Source organism: Lissotriton vulgaris, chromosome 9 (assembly GCF_964263255.1).
Source record: "Lissotriton vulgaris chromosome 9, aLisVul1.2, whole genome shotgun sequence".
Classification (NCBI taxonomy): domain Eukaryota; kingdom Metazoa; phylum Chordata; class Amphibia; order Caudata; family Salamandridae; genus Lissotriton; species Lissotriton vulgaris.
Window position 1 is genome coordinate 226,637,365 of NC_141697.1, and position 24,898 is coordinate 226,662,262.

Sequence of the window (24,898 nt, forward strand, 5' to 3'; positions counted from 1 at the left end):
CAGAAGATGGCACACCCTTCCCCTTAATCCCCTCGGTAGGAGTGCCCTTTTCAAAATGATGGTTCTCTCCCGCTTCCTATACATCTTACAAAACATGACCACTCATCTCCCAGGCGGTTGGTTTAGGGAGTTGGACGGCATCCTCGCACAATTTTTATGGGGAGGAGGGAGACCGCGCGTGTCCCTAGCGCACTGCCGCATACCCCTTATGATGGAGGAATGGGGTGACCAATCTCCACCTCTACTATCTGGCCACGAGGCTGATCGTGATCCACGACTGGTTCGCGGGTGGCTGGTCCGACCCGGCATACCGAGTGGAGATCCGGTCGACGGACTTTGCGCAACTCCAGTCCTACCTGTATAAGAGCCCAGTCCTAAAGGCTCCCCCCCCTATCACTAGAACGGTCCTCATGGCATGGCGAACTGCCCTACGGTACGTTAAGTGGGATCGGAAACTCACCAGGCAGACGCCTCTGTGAAGTGGGGCCTGGCTGGAGGAGGCCTCGTCCCTCCAGAACTTCCATAAATGTGACCACATTGGGATATCGCTGTTTGGGGACGTTTGGGTGGGGGACCATGTCAGATGGTTTGCAGACCTACAACACCCCCACTCCCTCCACTCCTCCCAATTCTACAAATACTTGCAGCTGAGGCACGCCCTCCAAGCCCACATTCTGACCCCCGCCTCCTTCCCCGAATTTAGTCCGCTGGAGGCCCAAGTGATGATGGGGAACCTGGGCAGAGGGGGAGTGTCACGGATTTACCGCTCCTTGGTGAATAACGGCCCGTGTCCTTAGACTCGCTCCGTGCCCGGTGGGAGGGGTGGCTGTGTCCCCTAGAGGACGTTGACTGGAGTGACGCCCTTATGGCACACAAGACCGTGACGACCTCCTCCAAGTTGCGTCTAGTCCAACTCTACTAGCTCCACACGACAAACCTCACTCCGGCACGCGTGTTTAGCGCCCGCCTGCCCGTGCTGCGAACACGCCCCAGAAAATTATTTTCCACATGGTGTGGCAATGCCCCGCTCTTGGGCCGTTCTGGGCAGGGGTGGAGCGTGAACTCATGCAAGCTCTATGGTGGGAGGTCCCTCATGACCCGCTACGTCTGATCCTGGGAGTGTTCGATGGCCTTGATGGATCCCGGGCCGACAAGCGATTTCTGGGCATGGCAGTGGCTGTGGCAAAGCGTGATATCACTGCGTTTTGGTCCCAGGCCAAACCGCCCACCATGAGGGGCTGAAGGTGGGGGGTGGACTGCTGTGGTGCCCAAGAGGAGCCTCTCTTCGAGGCCCGGGTTTGCCCAGAACTCTTTGGCAAAATATGGGGCAAATGGTTTAATTTATCGCCAGTGTGAAGGGTCCAAATGGTAGAGTATGTGGTGACCAACGGGCGAGGGCAGAGTTTCGCCCACAAGTGCTGTGGGGCGTGACCCCCAGGGGGTCCGTGGAGGCCTGGGAAGGGGGTCGCGCATTTCCCAGCTTCACTTGTGTCTGCTATAAAAAACATTTGCTTTCCTTTTGGATAAAGACATCAGCCTGGGATGGCTAATTTAGATCATTATCGGCAAAAGTTCCATTAATTGAGGTTCTTGTGCTGTGAAAACTTTTCGTGCCAGGGTGCCTGCTTGTCTGTATGAATTGCAAATGGGCCTATCCGTTAATCTGCAGGTGTAAAGGGTGCTTGGGAGCCAGTTCTGGCTTTAATTGATCAAATCACTCCAAGCTTTGGGATGACAAAGATTTGTTTTTTTGAGTGGTAGTGCAAAGACAATTGAGCTGTGAAGTGTGTGGTTTCAGTTTTAACTGCATTTACACAGCCCTTAGTACCCCTAAAGGTGTGTTGAAGGGACAGGTTTATAAAAAGAAAATTGCATTACATACGCTCTGGAATTACTAAAATCTACATTTTGAAAGCAACATTTTATTGTAAAACTATTTGCACGTTTTGCAGCACTCTATCTTACACGGTGTGTAATGCAAGTATAAAGTAATGACTTACATATTCACAGTGCTCTCTGTCATAGGCTGTAACCGCGTAGCACTAAAAATACATGTCACTATTCTCCACTGCACCAATCTAGAATTCATTCTGTGGCTCTCTGGTTACACATAGACCTCTGCAGTACATAAACTAATAGAGGTTTCATAAAGTACTACAGTGCATTTTCCACTGAGTAACAACTTTTTGAATGTATTTTTCATATACTCTGCCCATTATTTTATATGTAATTACCTGATAATGAAAGAACGAAAAAACGTACAGAATATTTTAGGGCTTATTTATGAGAGGCTTTCATTGCCAGTGCATTACATTTTTTGATGCTCCAGCCATGAGGCTGGGCAAAGTCCCCCGGCATCGCTTTGCATGGCCTTATAGATGGAGTAAGACATAGCAGTGCAAGTCACTGCATTGCCTTACTTTGCGTCAAGGAGGTGTTCCAAGGGCTTTGTGTGGGGTTCCCATGCAACACCCATGGGTTTTGATGCTGCCCCATATTTACAAAATCACGTAAACCTGGAGCAGCTCCAAAAACAGATGCCTCCCTAGCGGAGGCGTATCGAGGAGAAATGCTTTCATTTCTCCTCGTTTTTTCCTCTTTTCATGTGTGCTGCATTCTGCAGCTCACATGGAAAGAGAAAAATGCCTCTCTGGATTGTTTTGTTGAAGGAAGGTGCCCCTTCCTGTACAAAAACAATCTTATCTATGTTGGTGCTAGGGAGCAATTTATGCACCAACGCAAAGGAAAAGGATAGGAATGGAATGTATTTCATAAATTCTGTGCATTTCTGCCCTCTCCCATTGGCATAGGGCAGCGCAGCAAGAAGACTTGTGGCGCTGCCCTATGCCAATTCCTCATAAATGAGGCCCTTTGTTTTAGCTACATCTTTGACCATACCCACATGCTCACTGACCTTTGGTTTGCTTAACACGGTTTAATATTATTTCCCCACCGTAAAAATAATTTGCTGTGGGAATTGGGGGCGTTTATGGTTGTCGATAGTTGTCTATGATGAGGATTACCAGGTTCTAGAAATTTTCGTCACAAGGGGGTCCTTATTCCTAAAAACGTTTAACAAGGGGGTCTCGGCATCAAAAAGTTTGAAGACCTCTGGTCTAAATTATATTCCATTTAATATAATATATCTGTATAACGTGTCTGGTTGCTACCAATGTTTTTTGATCTGCAAAATTTATTAAACTTGATTATAAAAAAATTAATTCCTTTGTTAAATGAGGGACCAGCAACTCCCTCAAAGACTTGTAGAAAGAATTAGGGAACCTGTTGGGTTCGGGGGCTTTATTGTTTGGTAGAGATTTAATAGTGGCCCTCACCTTCTCTATCGTAACTAAGGAAATCCAGTTCCTCCCTGACTCCTTCAGTAATATCTGTGAAGTGGAAGGCTGCTAGGTACGCGTCTTGTGTGGCTGAGTCCAGCCTCCCAACTCCCCCCCCCCCCCCCCCCCTGGTACAGCTCCCTAGAAAAGGAGACAAAAGCATTACTAACGTCTGTATCAGAGATCAAATATGATCCCACTATAGTTGTGATCCCCTTTTTGTAATTTGTGGCCCAGAATTCCTAATCTTGTAGGCCAATAGTTTGTTGACTGTATTCCCTTTTTCGTCATAAATGTTTAGTCTCCAATAATTTATATACTGCATCTTTATTCAGCAGGGATTCTAATTCTCCTCTCGCTTTGCAAAGCTTTCTATAAGTAGTTTGTGGGATTGTCTGTTTATGTTCTTTAAGTTCTTTTTCTAGTTTGAGTGTTATGCCTTCTATTTCCACCTGTTGGAGTTTACGTAATTGAAAAAAGGCAGTAGTGTGAACTAAGAACTCTCCTCTCATGACTGCCTTGGCCACATCCCAGATCGCGGCCAATGAGAACTCCTCAGTTACATTCTCAGTGAGACAAAGGGAAAAATGTGGTGCTGATCTTATTCGATTTGTCAGCCGTATTTGATACTATTGCACACGACATTCTCCTAACTCGGATAAAAAAATTGCGGCATATCTGGCATTGCGTTGGCCTGGATAAAATCCTTTCTTACTAATCGCAGACAAGCAGTAGCCCTAGGAACATTCCTCTCAACTGAATGCCTCATCACTTCAGGCGTCCCACTGGGCTCATCCCTTAGCCCTCTTTTGTTCAACATCTACATGGACCTCTTATTTCACTAATATCTTCTTTTAACATCGAAACAACATCCTATGCAGATGACACACAACTGATCCTGACCTCAGATAAAGACTGTAATTAAAAAAAGAAAAGAAAATTCTAAAAACTTACTGAAAGTGTATAGTTATAGTTAAGCGCTGAAAAGTAATACAAATGCTGACATTAAAAAAACCAAGAAAAATAAACTGAAATTCGCCAGTTCTCTGAGCTAACTTTAACTTGTACCCTTGCCATGCACTGCTTATAACCTCACATATCACATCACTGATGATATGTTAAATGACGACTTTTTATGACATCATACAATCATTGACACCATCCGAAGGGTTTTGTGGACTTAAGGTAATTTAACAGGCTACACCTTCGGACAATTATCAAATCACCTTACTGGGATTAGTCACTCACAGACTGGACATGACTCTTAATTTTAGTAAGAGTTTGAACTGTATACATTTGCCAATGAAAAGACACCTTCTGTGAGACACAGAACAGCTATCTGTAGTTTAGTAGTCTTACACTATACCTGTTCCCGAGATGGACGCTGTGGCATACAACCTCAGAACCATGCTTACAACACCAGTATGAGATAAACCACATTTAAGTGGGGCACCTCTACACTGTATTTTATTCTACAATCTACTGTGCGTCAAAATCTTCAGGAAAGTTATGGAAATAAACAACTACACCTTATAAACGTCCTTATTATATAAAATGTTTGTATACCACTGTATTGCTACTATTTACATGGGCATGCGGCCACATGTCCACTTGTGGATAATCTATTGTCAACAGCAGCTTTAGCATTTCTCACAGATTTTTGAACAAGCTTTGACTTTAAGCCAAACCTACCTTCAATCATAACTCTGCAAACTTCATCAGGTGTGCTCAGTCTTTACCTTGTTTTACTTATAGCACTACTTTCATCCCTAAGTTTAATAATTTGTAAGTGGTGCACCATAAAACTTTCAACATGCACAACTACAACTGACTCGAAGGCTTACTCGATTTCCATACCATGGATCCACATGTGTACACTCTGTAATTCCATGATGTAAAGGACTATTGTGTTATCAGTTATGTCACCAATGCTTTCATTTGAAATGTCAACAGTAATGTCATGAATGATGTAATTGAACATGTCATGAGTGATGTCATGGTAGGACATAAGCAGTGCGTGTGCCAGTTATAGTTTCCTAGGTGAACTAAAACTGGTGAATTTCAGTGGTGCTTGTTTTTTTGTTTTGAACTATATGTTTTTATAACATCTAACTGTAATGCCACGTTATTCTTTGTTTTTTCCTGTGAATAATGTTCATATATATAGATTTAAGAATGTATGGTTGATAGTCTCCATAAGTAAATTGTAATTTTTCCAGTTTTGGACCTTTCATAGATTCACATGCTTGAATTATCCCCGTCGTCGTAGTTGGAGTACCATGGTATACATATAGAAGCAGTAGAAAAGTCAGTGCAATAGCCTAACCACCTTCGTTTGTAAAAAAAAAAAGAACCAAATCCAACCAACAGCCAATCAGGCGACGGCACCCTCTAGAACAATCCCAAGAGAGGCTAGGTTCCCCTGATTTTCTACCGCACGTAGTGTGAAAGGGAGTCTCCCTGAGCTCTGCTCAGTTTTCTCTGGTTTTTCCCATTTACTAGCAGTATTTTCATGAAATATGTCTGAATCTACAAAAGAAAGGTCTCTTCAGGTCGCGTGGATCATGTGGGGAAAAAGAGGCTGCATGCTGAGGATCCACATAAGAGCTGCATCTACTGCCTTTACCCTCAACACAAGGTAAAAGAATGCAAAATCTGTAGAAGCTTCGTTACAAAAACCCTCAAGGATAGGGAGGGTAGATTATTGATTTGGCTACAAAAACTTAAGTCACAATCTGATGTTCTCTCTGAGGATGAGGAGAGCTCTACCTCACTGGCTTCAAATGAAACATCTAAAAGGAGAGAGATCTCTTGAATCTGCTGAGGTTTTCAAGAAAAAGACATCAAAAAGGTCTCGTCATGAGAAGGAAGGTACCTCACAAAAAGGAAAGTTTCCATTTCCTACTGAGGAGAAAAGCCAGAAGAAAGACAAATGTTCTTCTATCCATTCCATGAAGAGATTTGTCTCAAAGAAGCTTGTACCACAGACGGCGTTAACTTCAGAATCACAGTCGACGAAAAAAAAATCCTCAACAAGTTTTACCTTCATCATCGTCAAAAAAATCTCCATCGCCTACGACGGACTCAAGGACGGTCCTGTCGACGACGCATCTGGTGACGACGATTGTTGTACTGCCGTCAACCTCATCGTCGACGTCAACACTGACGACGACTACAACCTTTTCGTCGGCATCCTCTTAGACAATGGTGGTTCCGTCAATTACTTTGTCTACTACCGCATCGATGATACTGACGACAGCTTCATCTTATTCCATCATGTCCTCGTCGACGACGCAGACGCCGTTACCATCGTCTATGTACCCCACCCCTGATCGTAAGCGTCCATCTTACTTGCAACTTACGCCAATGTATCTTGTCGACGACGAAGCAATTTCTGAAAAATCCTACAATAGTTTCTCCTTTACCGCCTTCAAACTTCTTGGAGGAATCTGATGATGATGGGATGTTTGGACCTGCTGATGGTCTTTCCCAATTGCATGTAAAATATCAGAAGGATGATGATGAGGATTATGGAGGATATTATCAAGAAGAATATCACCGTCCTCATTCAAACATGCAATATATGGAGCCAGTTTCTAAACCTATGGTCCACCTTCCTGTCGCAATGGCTCAAGACCTTCAGGATTTATTACGAGACTATCGTACACGTTTTCCTTCAGCACCTGTTCCCCCACCTCCGCAGCCACCACTGCCTGTTGTTTCACCACCTCGTACCTCTGTACCTGTGTCTGCATCCTCCCCGGTGGGAGATACTAGTGGGCCGCAACAACATCAAGATACCTCTGATGAGGGAGAAATTGAGTATAATCAGCCTCAGAAGGAAGGTCAAACAGGAGATGAATGGGATGACTGTCATATCAACACTAGCGTCTCCATCGCCTCAAATGATAGTCTCCGCCAGAAGACATTGGCGGTTTTCATGCTTTAATTGAGAGAGCAGCATCCCGTTTTCAACTATCCCTAACAGTAAAGCAATCAGACTGCTTTCTTTATGATTTTAATGACCTATCTAGAAACTCGGTTAGGTCTATACCCATTGTTGACCACATATGGGAAGAAGGAATAAAAGTAATGAGGACACCAGCCACAGTTATCCCTGTCTTGCCCAGAATTAACAAGAAATAGAAGGCTCCGGACGATGCTCCAGCGTGTCTAATAAGTCATCCTAAGCCTGACTCTGTTATCTTACAGGCCGCACAACGGAGATCGAGGAACCCTTTAGCACCCATTACTACTCCACCTGACAGGGAAGGGAGGCACTTGGATAATATTGGAAAAACTTTCACAACCACATCAGGAGCAACTGTTCGAGCTGCCAACGCTCTTGCAATTTTAGCCAGGTACGATCGACAGATGTGGTCGGACATTGCCCAATTCTTAGATCTCCTTCCAGAAGACAAGAAGATGGAAGCTAGAAAAATCCTGCTTGAGGAAGAGAAAGGTCAGCATCCGAAATTATTGATGCTTTCATGGATATTGCTTTTTAGATTTCAGTCAGCTTGCTGGAGCTGCTGTCCTGAGATGCCAGGGTTGGCTCAAAGCAACTATGTTCCGCCCTGAAGTACAAAGCAAAATCTTGGATGTGCCATTTGAAGTGCCATTTAATGGTGAAACACTCTTTGGCAAGCATATCGATGGCGCTTTACAAACCATCAAAACGGATACGGACACGGCCAAGGCTCTAGGAACGCTCCAATACAGAAAGACCACCTTTCGTGGAGCGCAGGCAGAGGAAATTATTCTTTTTGAAGAGGTTATCAAAGGTACCATCCTCAAACCTACAACTCTTACCGGCCGTCCTACTAGCAGCAACAACAATATCGTGCACCACCACAGGCTGCCTACTCCAGACAGCCTCCTAGACGAAAGCAACAGTCTCAGCCCAGAGATTCGGGCCGTAAACAGTGACAACGCTTCGCCGCCTGCCGCTCCTCTGTATTCTCTGAAGAAAACCCCTCTCTCACATTTTCTGCATCAATGGAAAGAAATAACATCAAAATGGGTCCTAGATATAATAAGGTATGGCCATACCTTAGGGTTTACCACAATGCCACCTCATCACTCGCCTCAAAGATCAACACCACCCCATCTTCAGTTATTAAAGAAGGAGGCTTTGATAATCCTTCAAAAAGGAGCAATAGAACGTGTTCCACGGTTTCAGAAAGAAAAAGGTTTCTACTCTTGCTTTTTCCTGATAAAAAAGAAGTTGGGGGAATGGCGTCCCATTTTAGACCTCCGGAAGCTCAACAAATACTTGCAGAAGAAATCCTTTGGCATGGTTACTCTTCAGGAGATTCTACAACTACTGAACCATTCGGATTTTTTTAGCAAGCCTGGATTTGGAAGACTCATACTTCCATATCCCTATCCACCCCAAACATCGACAATGTCTACGTTTCTCTGTGGCAGGTTCGCTCAGCCCCGAGTTTTCACCAAGTGCCTTGCTCCCGTGGCAGGATTCCCACGTCTAAAAGGCCTACAGATCTTCCCACACCTCGACGATTGACTGGTAAAAGCCCCTTCTCTTAGTCAGGCCTCAGAAGACATCACTTTCTGCCTGCAACTATTCCGCTCTTTAGGGCTGGCAGTCAATCTTGGAAAATCCATTCTTGCCCCTTCTCATTAACTAACGTTTCTAGGAACACTAATAGACACTCTACAAAAAAAGGTATACTTGTCAACAGAAACACTGAACACCATCTTATCTCTGGCTCACGTACTTTACAGAAGAAAGTGCTCTTCTGTACGTCTCCTCAAATCCTTTCTCAGGATGATGTCTTCCGCCATTCTCATGGTACCTCATGCTCGACTAAGGATGAGACCACTTCAAGAGCAGCTGGAAGCCCAGTGGCTTCAAATATCAGGTTAATTCTACAAAATAGGTTCAGTAACTCCGATCGTGAAGGATGCACTTCTTTGGTGGCAATCTCCTTGTTATCTCTCTCTAGGGCTGTCATTCCTTTCTCCTCTTCCAGAGTTTGTTCTGACAACAGATGCATATTTGGAAGGTCGGGGAGCACATCTACAAGACTTTCAAATAAGCAGCAAATGGAGTCTCTCTCTCTCCCCAAATTGCATATAATTTTTTAGGAACTACGGGCAATTTTTCTAGCTCTCAAGTCATTCCTCCCAAGGATAAGAGCAGCCTCAGTCCTAATACGCACAAACAACACCACCTGCATGCATTATCTGAACAAGCAGGGAGGAACAAGATCTCCGATCCTATCTTGGGAAGCTCAAAAGATATGGAAATGAACTTCCCAACATCATATAACTATCAAAGCGGAGCATCTCCCAGGAATAAAAAAACAACCTGGCAGACACTTTGAGCAGGTTGAGTCCATCAAATCACAATTGGGAACTCAAACAATCGGTTCTCAACCACATCTTCCAAAAATGGGGAACACTCAACTTGGACCTATTTGGGTCTCAGGGGAACCAGAAATGCTGGTTCTTTGCCAGCAGGGAACCTCAGACAGGATCATGGGGGAATGAGTTTTCAATAAGATGGTCAGGAATCTTTGCGTACACTTTTCCCCCATATCCTCTGATCTCCACAGTGTTGATGAAAATGAAACAGGAACCATGCCAACTCATTCTCATTAGTCCACGTTGACCTCGTCAGCACTGGTTCATGGAGCTGCTCCTGCTGTTGCAATCCAATCCTTATCGCCTTCCTTCGTCAGCCACCCTGCTAACAATGAACAAGGAACAGATCCTACATCTGCACCAAGCTTCTCTTCAATTGCATGCCTGGAACCTGAGTACAAGAATTTAGTTATCACTTAGGATTGTAAAGATATTTTGTCCAGGGCAAGAGCTGAGTCTACTACTAAAACATATAGACTGAAATGGAAACTTTTTGTTCTTGGTGCCATCGCAATGATACTCACCTTCTTCACTCATCCCCGAAAATTATCCTGCCTTATCTCTTATCTCTGGCAAGATCAGGTCTGGCGTATGCTTCAATAAGGGTACACCTCGCAGCCAACTCTCGATATAGACGGATGTCTGACGCCTCCTCTCTTTGTTCTGCTCGCATCATCAAACGGTTCATGAAAGGCCTTTTCAGAACTTTTCCTCCTATAAGGCCTCCTCCACCAGAATGGCGTCTTAATGTGGTCCTTTCGCAGTTAATGAAACCACCTTTTGAGCCTATCCACAAGATAGAGCTCACATTTCTGTCATAGAAGGTAGCTTTGCTTCTCGCACTTACATCAGCCAGAAGAGTAAGTGAAATTCAGGCCTTCACCATTAAAGAACCTTACTTACTTTACACAGAGGATTATGTAATGTTACAGACAAATCCTAAATTGATCCCAGTTTCACCTCAATGAACCTGTAATTCTGCGCACTTTTTTTCCACATCCTTCATCTCCAGCGGAAAAAGATGCCTTAAGTTTTATTTGCAAAGGACAAAGCATTTGCGCAGAACGGATCAACTCCTAGTATTCTATGGACCTGTTAAACTAGGCTCTGCTGTTACAAAAAGGACTGTTGCACAATGGATTGCTGGCACTATTAAATTGTGCCATTCAAAAGCGGGTAAAACGCTTACAATCAAAACCTAGGCGCATTCCACAAGAGCAGTGTCTTCTTCTGCTGCTCTTTTTGCTAGTGTACCGCTAAACAAGATTTGCTGTGCTGCTACCTGGAAGAATGCTCATACTTTCACGCGCCACTATTGCCTGGACATGGCAACTTACAGCGAGGCAGCAGTGGGACAGGCAGTTCTGCGTCATCTATTTCAATAAGGTAGGCCACTTTTTTAGAGGTATTCTTTCTTATCTGATATATACATTTATATATATGTTTATATGATTGATATGTTATTAAGTACTATCTCATTAAGGTTTTTATATTGGCATGTATGTTATAACCCACCATTCTCTAAGGTACAAAGGTTTATATTACAGTACTATTAAACATTAATGTTTATGAAACCGCTAGCTACTCTGATTCAAGCATGTGAATCTATGAAAGATCCAATACTGGAGAAGAAAATGAGTTATTTACCTGTAACTACGTTTCTCCAGTTTTGGTATCTTTCATAGATTCACATGCGAGCCAACCTCCTCCCGGAGAGGCTTCCTTTATTCTCTAAGGTTTATAATTGCACACTTGTGCTAGAACCTAGCCTCTCTTGGGATTGTGCTAGAGGGTGCTGTCGCCTGATTGGCTGTTGGTTTAGTTTTGTTCTTTTTTACAAAAGAAGGTGGATAGGCTATTGCACTGACTTTTCATATTAATATGTATACCGTGGGACTCTCACTACGACGACTGGGATGATTCAAGCATGTGAATCTATGAAAGATACCAATACTGGAGAACTGTAGTTACAGGTAAGTAACTCATTTTCTTGTTGATGCAAAGCGGTTTAAAACTTTTAACATAACATTAAGCTTTTTCATTAGAGTAGGACAAAGCTTGAGTATTAATTAAATGAGGATCATCAAATAAATTGTTACATTATCAAGGGTTATGAATATTTTGTGGTTGATTTACAAGGATTGCTAATTTTTGTGTTTAATATTTTGTAAAGACCTCAAGGGAGATAAAGGTTTCCGGAGCTATTGGACCTTGTGTGTCACTCAATGCCAAAGGACCTTGTGTGTCAGAAAACGTAAGTCTTTTTGTTAAAATTCATTAAAGTATAAATTAGAAAAAGATGTGTGTATTAGCTACTTTGAGCAGTGGGTGACTATTGCTTCTCAAGAGAAATTTCTTGTCTAAATACCGTACACCATTACCAGTGATTATTCATTTTGATTGCGTGGCTTTGAGCTCATTCTTTTATCCCCTTTATTACTGACATAGAAGTAAGGAAAATGTTTCATCAGTGATTGTGTATAATTATAAGAAATGTAGTTAAACACACTTTAGAACTAATTTCCCGTGGATATTGCCATGTCAAGGGTTCACAGCAGCTACATGCATTTTATGAAATTGAGAGAATGTGCTTGTGTAAATTACAATCAACTGTTTAAAAAAAGGCCTACACGATTCATTTAAAGACTAGTTTTTAAAAGAAACTTTATTTTGATATGTTTAAATTCAAAGTTCAATAAAACCAAACAATCCGTTGATAACAATAACTGGTTTATTGGTGAACATCAAGATGAATTCATAGAAAGGAGTAATCTATACCTTTTGCTTCAGGCGAACAACATTTTAATATATTGATACCAAATTGTGAAAATCGGTATTGAGCACTATTTTAACCATTTAACTACACATTGGCCACAAGTCTATTTTTTTGGAATAATTTTTTGTTTATATAAACAAAAAAGATACTTGAATATCATGCATTTGTCAGGAGATACCAACATATTACATACACTTACCCTGGTGGCCCAGTCAAGTCTGAACTTAGTTAAAGAGTATTGATTATAAACATTTTACAATTTGAAAAGAGCCACACCCAACATGTTTCCAAGGTGAGCACATCAAAACAAGAATATTTGTGGATTCCGAGGAATGTGGGCCGAAGATGGCAGACTGACGCCGCCAGAGCAGAGAGTAGCTGCAGAGGTCCAGTAATGCTATGACCGCTAGCTGACTCTTTTTGACTTTTTCACCCTGCGGACGAGACCGGGGCTGAGCGGAGAAGACACTGGGGAGTTTGGGACAAACCGACTCACCCGTTAATGTACTGATTACATAGCAGCTTCTTGGTGGTGCTGGTGCCGGTGCTGGAGCCTCGCTGGGAGCAGGGATCCGCGGAGGTGAAGGCAGAGCAAGACAGAGGCAGAGGTGGAGTGAGGCGAAACCTGTAATCTCCGAGCTCCGGAGCGGAGCGCCGGAACGGCCCGCAATCACAGCACAGCGGACTTGGAGTAGCGGTAAACACGCAGAACTGAGCGACAGAGGCTCAGCGTGACCAAGGAGACTGTTTGCCTGCGAGACGCCTGGTGAGGAAACTTTTTTGTGGAACAAGCGGAGCAAGTGGAGGGGGAGCAGCACCTGGGGCGGATGCTACGACTGCGATCCCTTGAGAACCGTGTCAGAGAGATTTTCCGGACAATTAATCTCCCGCGGCTGACTTCGAAGACCTCACAGGGGTGTGGACGGTACTTACCCGGCTAAGCTTTCTGGCTCATTGGAAGATAGGTTTTGACCGGTCTGGCCCTACAACAACCGCCGCAACAACTCTGCCCATGATGGCGCCTAAGAACCCTGTAAGGAGCACAAGAACCACAAAGCAGACGGGAGTAAACACTGTGGAACCCGAAGTACTGCCCCCTATAACAACAGCAGCAGCAACAGCGGCGACAGTGGCAGTAGTAGTTGCTGCAGCGGATTTAATCCCAGATGGCGGCAAGAAAGGCAGCAAACAGGAGAAATCTGGCCTGAATGCTGGTAAGACGCTTCCCCGCACGCAAAATTTTAATGTGAACTCTAACCTGATCCCTAATGTGGCACCTAACAATTGCATACCAAGTCTTGCTACTATTGATTTTTTAACTCAACCGAAAGGCAAAGTTACCTTAGCTGGGGGTGAGCATAATATTATTGACACTGACATTGTTATCAACACTAACACCGATATTGCTCTAAATACTCTTGTGGCCTCTACTAACGGTAATGATTTACAGACTCACTCAGCCACCCTGTCTGCTACCGATGATGACACCAGGTCGCAGCTCAATACTAAAACTTTAAAGGATATAAATCCTTTACCACTGTCATTGAGTCTCGCCACCTCTATACCAATAGAGGTTATAGAAGATATTTCAGATTGTGCCCTGACTGAAGGTGAAAAATCGATTTCAGAGGTTGACCAACTACGAGGGAATGGACTGGAGGCAATAGGGGCAGCAAAGCAAGACGATCAGATTAAACCGGCTGAGCAATTAGATGGGTCGGACACGGATGAGAGTTATAGTGATTGTCCAGATCAGGGCAATTCCACGCCATCACACTTAGCCAAAGGAAACGTCAACGGTATAAGGAAAGGGAAAGGAAAAATGAAAAATAAACTTAAAAAAATGATTGCCGAAAATAGTCCTATAAGGAAGTGGGTACAGGCAAAAGGGGTGTTAAAACAATGGCCTTGAGACTGTCCGGGAACGGCCCGATTGAAACAGGCACTGCACCAAAGGGGGCAATCCCGGTTGGGACAGCGGCAGTGGATACACTGGAGGATGCTGTTACTGGATCCGATGTAGTTAAAGAAGCGACAGGAGTGGCAGGAGATCCTCCTCTGACCTCTGATACCCATATGGGGGGCTCAGGGGTAACAGGGGCAACACCCCTATTAACATTAACACCATCTCGGACTACCCCTGCGCAAGTTGCATTACCTGCTTCTTCATCCTCATCCTCATGCTCATCCCTAACGGGTGAACCAGTAAAGGGCAATATGTTAAACCATATAAGGCCTGATTATACAGATAACACTCTTACCCAAAGTGTTACAATTGTGGACTGGTCTTTGCCGGGGGAAGTCTCTTCATCTTTTCAGATGATTTTGCAGCTGCTTAATGAGCAAAAACAGGAAGCCCAATATCACTATCAACAGATGCGAGAAGATAGCAGCAAAACTTAGTCTTCGCTTCTCGAGATGTCTGGCAAACTTGGGACTATGTCTCAGGATATGGAAGAACTACAGCAGAGGGTTGTATCAACGGAGGAAAAAGGAGCTCATTCTGAAACAGTCTTGAATAGACACGAGACTCAACTCTCTCATATGCAGATCAAACTTGAAGACTTAGAAAATAGACAGCGGAGGCAGAACCTCCGTGTTTTTGGCATAGGAGAGGGAGCGGAAGGGGCGGACGCTAGAGCCTACATAGTGCATTTATTTCAGAAGGCTTTTCCTGAGCTCTCAGACTGGGACTGGGACTCGCAAGTACAACGGGCCCACCGACTCCCACTGGTTCAAAGGAACAAAAATAATCAATACCCACGACCTATTTTGATCTACATCGGTAACTTTTTACTACGACAAGCGATCTCATTAAATGCAAGACCAAATACTCCAGTGACCACGCACTCAATTACTTTTTTTGTTAGATCTGATTTAAGTAAGCGAACTATGGATCGGCGCTGGTAGTTACGGCAATTTATCGACCCGATAAAAGAATTGGGCGGTCAGGCATTTCTGCAAGAACCGGCTAAACTAAAGGTTGTAAAGAATGGTCGAACATATTATTTTTCTGAAGCAAAGGAGGTTGAGCACATTGTAGGCAAATGGAAAGTGGAGAAAAGTGGACATGGACCTAAACATTAATATTGATACTGTAGCTGAAACTGCATAGTCCACTGGCATTGAAGTTTTTGGTTATATCGTGATGAATTATTGAATCACTGAACTTTTTGAATTCACTTATTTGTCTTCTTACTTAACTTGCAGCTTAGGTTGACTTAATGTTGCTTATTGATTGCTTATTGATTCAATATTGCTTATGTTTTTTTTTTCTTCTTAAATGACTGCGGGATAGCATAGGATACTTAGCATGGTCATAGTACCGGATCCTCTGCGCTACGACTCTGTGCATGCTGCCATTACAACGGCAGCAAGGAAAAATGGGGGGCCTGCAGGAAGGAACAGAAGGGGAGGGGGTGGGGTTAGTAAGGGGTGGAGGGGGGTTGTGGCTCAGGGGAAAAAAAGCATCTCGAGGACAAGTAAACTGCTAAAAGTACTGGACTGGAAGATAAGCAAAGATGATATTTTGGGGTACATTTGGTATATATTACAAATTCAGGTGAGACAAGTGAAGGGGGTAGTAAAGGGAAAACATCAGAATTCATTGTAATCAAGGATAGTAAAATCTATTATTTTAAATGTCTCCATTAAAAAGCTTAGCGTGGAACGTATCTGGTTTAAATAATAAAATTAAACGGAACCTTGTGTTTGAAGAGCTCAAAATGTATAACCCTCAAATTATAGTACTAACTGAGACTCATATAGCATACAAAGACAGGAAACTACTTGAACAGCTTGGCTATGTGGTCCTAGCATCTACGAACTTTAATGCTTCTATCCGGGGCGTTGCAATTCTAAGACATAAACAACTTAGAGTAGAGGTAAATAAGTCACTGACTGATAAAGCTGGGAGATGGGCAATGGTACAAGTAATAATTGAAGGCTTTAAATACACTATTTGTGGCGTTTACGCTTCTAATGTGGACGAACCCCGGATTATTGATCAAATTAATTTGGAACTGTTTGGGTGGGAAGGGGAAATTATTGTGCTTGGAGACTTTAACTGCATTATGGACTACAAACTAGATACAACCAGAAGGGGATCTTTTCAAAGGATGCGGAAGACTAGGGCTGCAATTTTAGATCTAGCAGCAACTCATCTAATCAAGGATGCTTGGAGATATTTATTACCCAATGTAGCAGGCTACACGTACTACTCTGCCGCACACAAGCTATGCTCACGCATAGATATGGTTTGGGTCTCCGATTTTATCCTTGAAAAGGGCACTATGGTAATCTGCCCTAGAGTCACTTCCGATCATAACCCTATTATGCTGACATTTGAGACAACAATGGAAAGACAAGCTCCCTGCGTGTTCTCTTTCCCTAGATATCTGTTCTCGGATACTATTTTTTTAGGCCAACTAAAAGAACATATAAAGGAGTTTGTAGAATTCAATATCCACTCTGCAGCACCAAGGATAGTATGGGATACATGTAAAGCCAGCATCCGTGGGTTTTCCCAGCAGTATATATGGCAACAAAATAAGGAACTTAGGAATCAAGATTAGAAAATGACAACGGATATACTTAATATGGAAAACTTATTGTCTGAAGCGCTTATAAAAGGAGATGACGAGAAGGCACTATGTCTCAAACTAGTTGATCTAAAATCAGTTTTAAAAAAGGTTCTTAGGGAAAAAAGCATAATTAAAATCAAGAAATGCCAACTAAGCCAATATGAAGGTGGGGAACAGATAGGGAAAATATTAGCATATAGAGTGGCCGAGAATCGAGCACAGACGGCCGTTAAAGAAATTAAGGGGGCCAATAATCAAATCTTTCAAGACACAAAGGCTATTTTAAATCAATTTGCACAATACTACCAGGAGCTATATACCCCGGAGAACGAGGTGGATAATGACAAAATTAAGAACTATCTAAACTTAAATAAAGTCTTACCTATTGTCCCGGAGCATTCTGATCAATTAATTGGGGACATTACACCGACAGAAATTAGAACAGCTATTTACTCTCTGACATCAGGGAAAGCCACAGGGGAAGACTCGATTCCTATAGAGCTATTTAAAACATGTGCGGAGGAATTAATACCACTCCTGTCTATAGTGATTCAGGCTATCGGGAAAGGGGAGCAAGCACCCAGGTCATGGAACTTAACACAAATAATTTTTTTCTTAAAAAAAGGCAAACCAGCTGTTGAAAGAGGGTCCTATAGACCTATATCCCTCATAAATAGCGACGCTAAAATATTCACAAAAATACTATCTACTAGGTTGGCACCACTAATGACACAAATGGTATCACCTCAACAACACGGCTTCATCCCTAAAAGGGATACAACGGCTCATATTAATATGGCTATTATGGCTTTTGATGTGGCACATATTAAGTCAACCCCACTCTGTATGATATTATTAGATGCAGAAAAGGCATTTGACCAAGTGGGGTGGGACTTTCTATGGGCCACTTTATCTGCTTTTGGTATAAAGGGACAATTCTTGAACTGGATTCAGGTACTATATGATGAACCCACTGGTAAAGTTTGTTATATGGGCAAATGCTCTTCTACCTTTCCGATTGAACGGGGGACCAGACAGGGGTGTCCTCTATCCCCTTTATTATTTGCCCTTATAATGGAACCATTTTTGATCGCACTACAAGGTAGGGATCAGATTTCCCCTTTTGTTAATGGAGCAGACTTACTTAAAATACCGTATACGCGGATGATATAGCGATATACTCCAATAATGTCGAAGAAGCGTTAAAGGGAATTATAATAGAAGCGGAGGATTTTGGTTCAGTATCTGGATATAGATTAAATAGTACTAAGACTCAAATTGTTATGAACTACAGACCATCAAATCCACTACAAGGGGTATGTGATTTGGCTACATACCTGGGGGTAAAGATTTCATCAGATGTTAATTTAACACTGGCATTAAACTACGAGCCTCTATTAAAGGAAACAGGTATATTATTCAAGAAATGGCATAAACTACCATTAAGTATTATAGGCCGAATTAATTTAGTAAAAATGAAAATACTACCTAAGTATTTATATCTTTTTCGCTCAATCCCTTTACGTATAAATAATTGTTATTTTAATAGATGGACGGAATTATTAGTAGTTTCATCTGGGGGTATAAGAAAGCCCGCTGCGCAGTTTCACTCCTTAAGCTTCCATTTATCCAAGGAGGACTAGGCCTACCGGACATAAAAGCTTATTATCTGGCTGCTTTCTTGACCCGCTTCCAAAGCCTAATAATTCCAGATAAAAGTATGTATTTCCACAAATTTGTGTTAGGGGAGGATGTAAATATGTTCCTCTACAAAATAAACGACCCCAATTACTTTAAACGCGTTAAATTTAAGACTATTCGAGATGTTGTTAACATTTGGCGTTCCATCTTGGTCAAATGCAAGACTTCTAACTTTCATCATAAAACCCCATTGTGGTTTAACCCGGGCTTACCTGAAATATTCCAAGATCTATGGACCCTTAGGTGGTCAGAAGTGGGTATTAAAAACTTGGGAGATCTGTTTGATCACAGCGGATTTTGCTCTTTTGAACAGTTGAAAGCTTGTTATAACATATCGGAGGAAGCCCGTTTTAAATATTTTCAAATAAGAAACTATCTGGTACGGAAATTAGGACTATTGAAAATTCAGGATTCAGATTTGTGGGATTGTATATATAAAGAAAATGATAAAGCATGGATTAGTTTAGGCTATAAAATCTTTACTAGCCACAGAAATGATGACTGTCAAACTTGCAGAAAAATGTACTAGGAAACTGGGAATTGCTGTGGCTCCTAACCTAATTACTTCTTCACTAAACAGCCTCCACCGATCTATACACTCCTCCAATTTAAAACTACAATTATTCAAAACTATATGTCAACACCAGATAGGATTCTTAGATGGGCAAACAATAATAACTTTAATGAGCGCACAAAATGTCCAAAGTGCAATATGAGTGCAGCGGACATAACTCACATGTTTTTTTCCTGCCCACAATTAGGTGAATATTGGAACGATGTGACTGAAGTTATATCTACGAAATTAGCTAGCTCTATTGATTTGACACCTGTAGACGTGCTTGTCGGTTATTCCGGGATGGATAAAATTAACATTGACTTACTTAATATCGTACTCGCATGTGCGAGATTAATAATAGCAAGGGCTTGGATACAACACAACCCGCCGACAGTTATGGAATGGTGGAGCCTAGCTAAGGAAATTTATCATATGGAATTTGCTTTAGCTACAACACGGGGTATTCAGGCTAAATTGAAAGTGGAAAGGATTTGGGGATTGATAATGTCATGATACTTCCCTTTTTCTCTGTCTCTCTTTATGTCTTTTGTTATTGTTATGCCTTTTTCTTGGAGATACGTTTTACTGTGTGGAAAAATTGATTATGATTGCTTTGCTTTCTCCTTTGATGGAATTAATGAATTTATTATGTTTTCTCTGATTAAATGATTATGTACTTCTCCCATGAGAGATGCAAATAAAAATCTTAAAAAAACAACAACAAAAAACAAGAATATTTACATGCCACTCATCAGTCAGTTATCCCTCAAAGCACCCCTTGTGGCTATGTAAATTTGGTGCGGGAGGGCACATGGCCCTCCCGCAGCCCCGAGGACCACCACCACCTCGGGGCTTTAAAAATAGAGGGAGGGGGACAGCAAGGACCCCTCCCTGGAGCGCTTGATGGCCATGGGGACCGCCACCCCCTGGGCAGACTTCTGCAATGTCCCGGGGTGTCCACCCCCGGGACATTGCTGTTTGCTATGACAGGGCGGGAGCATGGCTTCCACCCTGTGATAGCACACCCTGGTTTTCTTCGTTGAAGCGAGAGGAGGAAAACCTCCTCTCGCTTCAATAAAGGAAAGGAGAATTGCTTTTGGGAAAGGGAAGCTGCATGTTAGCAGCTCCCGTTGCCCAAAAGCAATGCCCGCACCGGCAGGAGGCGGGAAGCCAGCGGGACCGTGGGGGGCATTGGGGCTCCCCCCCAGACCCCAACAAAGAGGCCAGGCCCCGGGGGATGGGTTCCCTAGGGCCAGAGTGGTCTGGGAGGGGGGCCACGCGGCCTCCTTACCCTTTAAAAACTTTTTTTTACCCCAAAAGTTTGGAGTTGCGACCCTAGTGCGGCTTTCAGTGGGCGCCGTAGTGTGAACATGATGGGTGCACAGCTCTCAGCGCAGGCCCCCTAAAGTGAACGCGCTGGGTTCACGGCTCTCAGCGCTGCACTCGAGTACTTCTCAGGTGTTTAAAACACCGAGGGGCATATTGTCAAGTGCCCAATTAACTGCACTTTATCGCAGCCAAAATGGTGATACATTTAACACAACATTCACAAGCTGGTGCAAACAGCCCATATCACCAGTTTACCAGCGATAGCAGCCTCAAAAAACATCGTCCCGGATGACCCCAACAAATATCGCTAATGAGATGCAGAGTAGGCGCTCCCGTGCAAAAAGCAGCAAACACACCACTTCGCAACATTCTCAACGACCAGCAAGATCGGCGAAGAGAACACTAAACGGGCGATAAGGTGTGTTAGCACCAGGAAGTTTACACCTGACCTGGTGTAAAGTCGGACTACTTTACTGGTGTAAAGTAGGGAGCCCAGAACACAGCCACACCTGAATGACAACAGATGCCATGGAGCCAACGATCATGCAGCTCAGACACCCAAGAGTGCCTTGTCTGCCATCTCTCCCTAACCACCCCCCTCTGACAAACAAATGTGACAGCAACTGTCCAAAATCTGGATCGTAACAAATCGGCTAATGTTGCACAATTATAACAATGAAGATGCATTTGAGGTTAAACAAATGAGAATCACAGTCATCTATGGATTTACATCTAAAACATTTTATTTAAACAAAACAACAAAATAAAAGTAGGTACAGCCATGGCGTGTCATCCCTCGACAATCTGTGAATCGCAGCCTGCAAGACAAAAAGCAAGATAAGATTGTGCGTCATGCGCCCATCAAAGCAGAGAGAGAGAGAGAGAGAGAGAGAGAGAGAGAGAGGAAGAGAGCGAGAAAGAGTGAGAGAGGAAGAGGGAGGGAAAGAGCGTGAGAGAGAGGAAGATAGAGAAAGAGTGTGAGAGAGAGGAATTGAGAAAGAGAGTGAGAGAGAAAGGAAGAGATGGAGAGGGAGAGTGAGTGCCGACACTGCGGACAAAACCCTCACAGCTCCCCTTTCTGCCACTGGTATGTCTCCAACCACTAGCCGGGTCATACTGCAGCTCTCAAGCTCACTCATCTGAAACATGGTATAGAATCAGTAATGGCAGAGTACATACAACTGCACACACCTTCATCGCTGTGCCGCCCCTGCGCACCCAGGCTACTGCACCCCATCCACTCCCGCCACCCAGAGGTGTCTGCCCACCCATGTGCACCCAGGCTGCTGCACCCCATCCTCTCCCGCAGCCCAGAGGTGTCTGCCCACCCCAGTGCACCCAGGCTGCTGCACACCATCCACTCCTCTCGCTCAGAGGTGTGTGCCCGCCCCTGCGCACCCAGGCTGCTGCACACCATCCACTCCCACCGCCCAGAGGTGACTGTCCGCCCCTGCGCACCCAGGCCTAATCGCTCACCTTTCTGCCACCGATGTGTCTCCAACCACGTGCTGGGACATGCTGCAGCTCTCAAGCTCACTCACCTGAAACATAGTATAGATTCAGTAATGGCAGAGTACATAAACTGCACACGCCTTCATCACTGTCTCGCCCCTGCGCACCCAGGCTGCTACAACCCATCCATTCCTGCCGCCCGAGGTGCCTTTCTGCTCCTGCGCACCCAGGCTGGTGCACACCATCCACTCCCACCGCCCAGAGGTGTCTGCCCACCCCTGCGCACCTAGGCCTCACTGCTCACCTTCTGACACCTGCTTGTAGTAAAGAGGGCCCACCACGTGCCGCTGCAAGCCCGGGGCCCGCGGACAGGTCACCCTCCACATCATGCAGCACCGCTCTGCAGGCCACCTGGTCTTACATTTGGTGCTGGGTCTTGATTTCACCATGGCAGAGGACTTGCCAGTGCACCCGGCATCATCGCAGGCTGCACAGCTACTCAGCACTTGCGGTGCCATTAACTCTGTGACCAGCCAGGCCACGCCACGTGGCGGTAGGCCCTCGCTGTCCGATGGCTGAGGCCTACACTGCGGTCCAGCAGGGCACACAAAACGTGTACTGTCCAGACCGCCGGGACGGGGCATCATAGCAGGCTAAACACCCGCTCAGCACTTACCTCAGTGCACCGATAAGTCACCGTCCAGTGGCGGTGTGCCTGTGCCGGCCGCAGTGCATCCGGTGCCACCAAGTCTGTGCCCCAAAACTCATGGACCCTCTATGATTGGGTAACGTGGTGCGGACGCCATCCTGTCACCTCCGGGCCGGCGGTATGTGATGCCGCAGGTCCCTGGGCCCCCATGCCCACATGTACACCACACGGATACACCACGAGAGAGGTTGGAAATGGCGTCGTGCACGTGCGCCTGTCCCTTTTTATTGGCAGGATCACTTGTCCTGTGACGCCTGTCATAAGTCATAAGTCGGATGCTTCTGTAAAGCGCACAATTCACCATTAGGTCTCAGGGCGCTATGCTGTAAAGAACAACAACCTTGACTGCAGCTAGGGACTGATGTAGCAGCCGTTATTTTGGAAAAAGCCAGGTTTTTTCGAAACAACTGGTGGTTAGTAATTGACAAAAGATGATGGGGTAATTGATTTCAGAGTTGAGGAGCTACATAAGAAAAGGACCGACATCCATTTCGCGACGTCCTAGCCCGTGGCTGAACTAGGAGAGATTTTGAGCTGGATCTTAATGATCTAGTGGGACGATACCAGACCAATTTTTTTGCAAGATATGCAGGCCCAGTGCTGTAAAGAAGTTTATGGGTCAGACTTAGTATTTTAAACTGGCTTCTCTGGCGGATTGGCAGCCAGTGCAATTGCTTAAGGCTAGGAATAGTGGCTGACTTAGGGGGTAAGCCTAGCACCAGTCTCGCCGCAACATTCGGCAGCGTTTGTAATTTAGAGAGTAAACACTCATTGATAGTACGATTTTCACCTATTAAAAATCATAAAAGCAATTCATACAAAAGATATGTCTTTACAAATACACATAATAAATAATTAAAAAAGTATTAAATCAATTGGGGTGATTAATCGAATGATCGTTAATTCATAATGAGTTCCGTTGTTTCAAAACACTTTTTAAAAACATCGTCATAGTCCTAATGCACAGAGGGTTTCCTAGTTGTTGCAGATTCAGATAAGCTGGCCTACATTGCCGCCATGCCCCACCTCTCAAGTATTGTTTCAACCATCTAGCACGCTCTTTCTTATACAATTTGCATAATAGTACTAGATGGAAGGTGGTCTGGGTGGATGCATTGTCACATGGGCAGGGAGCCAGAGTTCTATTCCAGTCATTTTTAGCCGGGTATGAAACTAAGTGGTGAAAAATGTTGAACCTGAATCTAGTCAGGACAAAGCGTTCGAATCCCAAAGTCACGATGGTTAAGTATGGTTGTATTTTGTAAGTAGTCAGCAACGACTGGTGTTCAAGCACAGATCTTTTGCTGACTTCACTCCCAAGCCTTAGAATGTTAAAATGCTCCATACATAGTTTTTTTAAGGCTTTCTTTGGGATTTTCCCAATTAGTTCAGGTTTGTAGTACCATTCTGGCCTTTCAATGTCCATAAAAACATTCCTCACATACTCAAGCCATTTGATACTTTTTACATTGTCAAGGGCCATGACGTCGTTAATTACTTCTCGATTTAGGCCCAATTCTGGCGTCACCCAAATTCTCCTACAAAGCAAAATTGGCTGGATTTTAATCAGGTCTGTCAAATATTCCATTCCTAGTTCCATGTGACAATTGTAGACTGATATACTTTTCGGAAGGGACAGAAGGTATCGAAAAAAGTTGTTTTCTATGATTTGGAGCATTGAAACATCCTGGTATCCCCATATCCCTGCTCCGTAGAGAGCAATGCTTCTACACTTAGCCACATATATGTTGAGCATGATTTCTGGTTGTTTTTTGCCCAATTTACTTGCAAAGTGCTTTACAGCCGCAACCGAACGTTTAAAGGCTAAAGATCTGTTTTTCACCTCAGGGCCCCAAGCCCCTGTTGCCTCGATTGTAACTCCTAGATATGGAAATGTTTTCGTAGCTTGTAATTGAAGACCTGCCACACTGAGTTGATTGCATCTGGCTCCACCTTTGCCAGATCCCATCACAAAGGACTTTTTAGCGGTAAGTTTAAGGCCCCTATCCTCCATGTAATCTACGTATTTATTTAATGCTTTTTGGGCACCAACCTTCGTTCTTG

General features: G+C 43.9%; 1 protein-coding gene across 1 annotated transcript in view; it reads left to right on the top strand.

Moving 5' to 3' along the window:
- SEC23A (SEC23 homolog A, COPII component) overlaps window positions 1-24,898 on the top strand; it is a 981,910-nt gene that overhangs the window by 312,542 nt on the left and 644,470 nt on the right. The window contains exon 11 of the mRNA XM_086937358.1: window positions 11,902-11,982. Coding sequence (XP_086793484.1) covers window positions 11,902-11,982 — 81 coding nt within the window. The remainder of the gene's footprint in view (window positions 1-11,901; window positions 11,983-24,898) is intronic.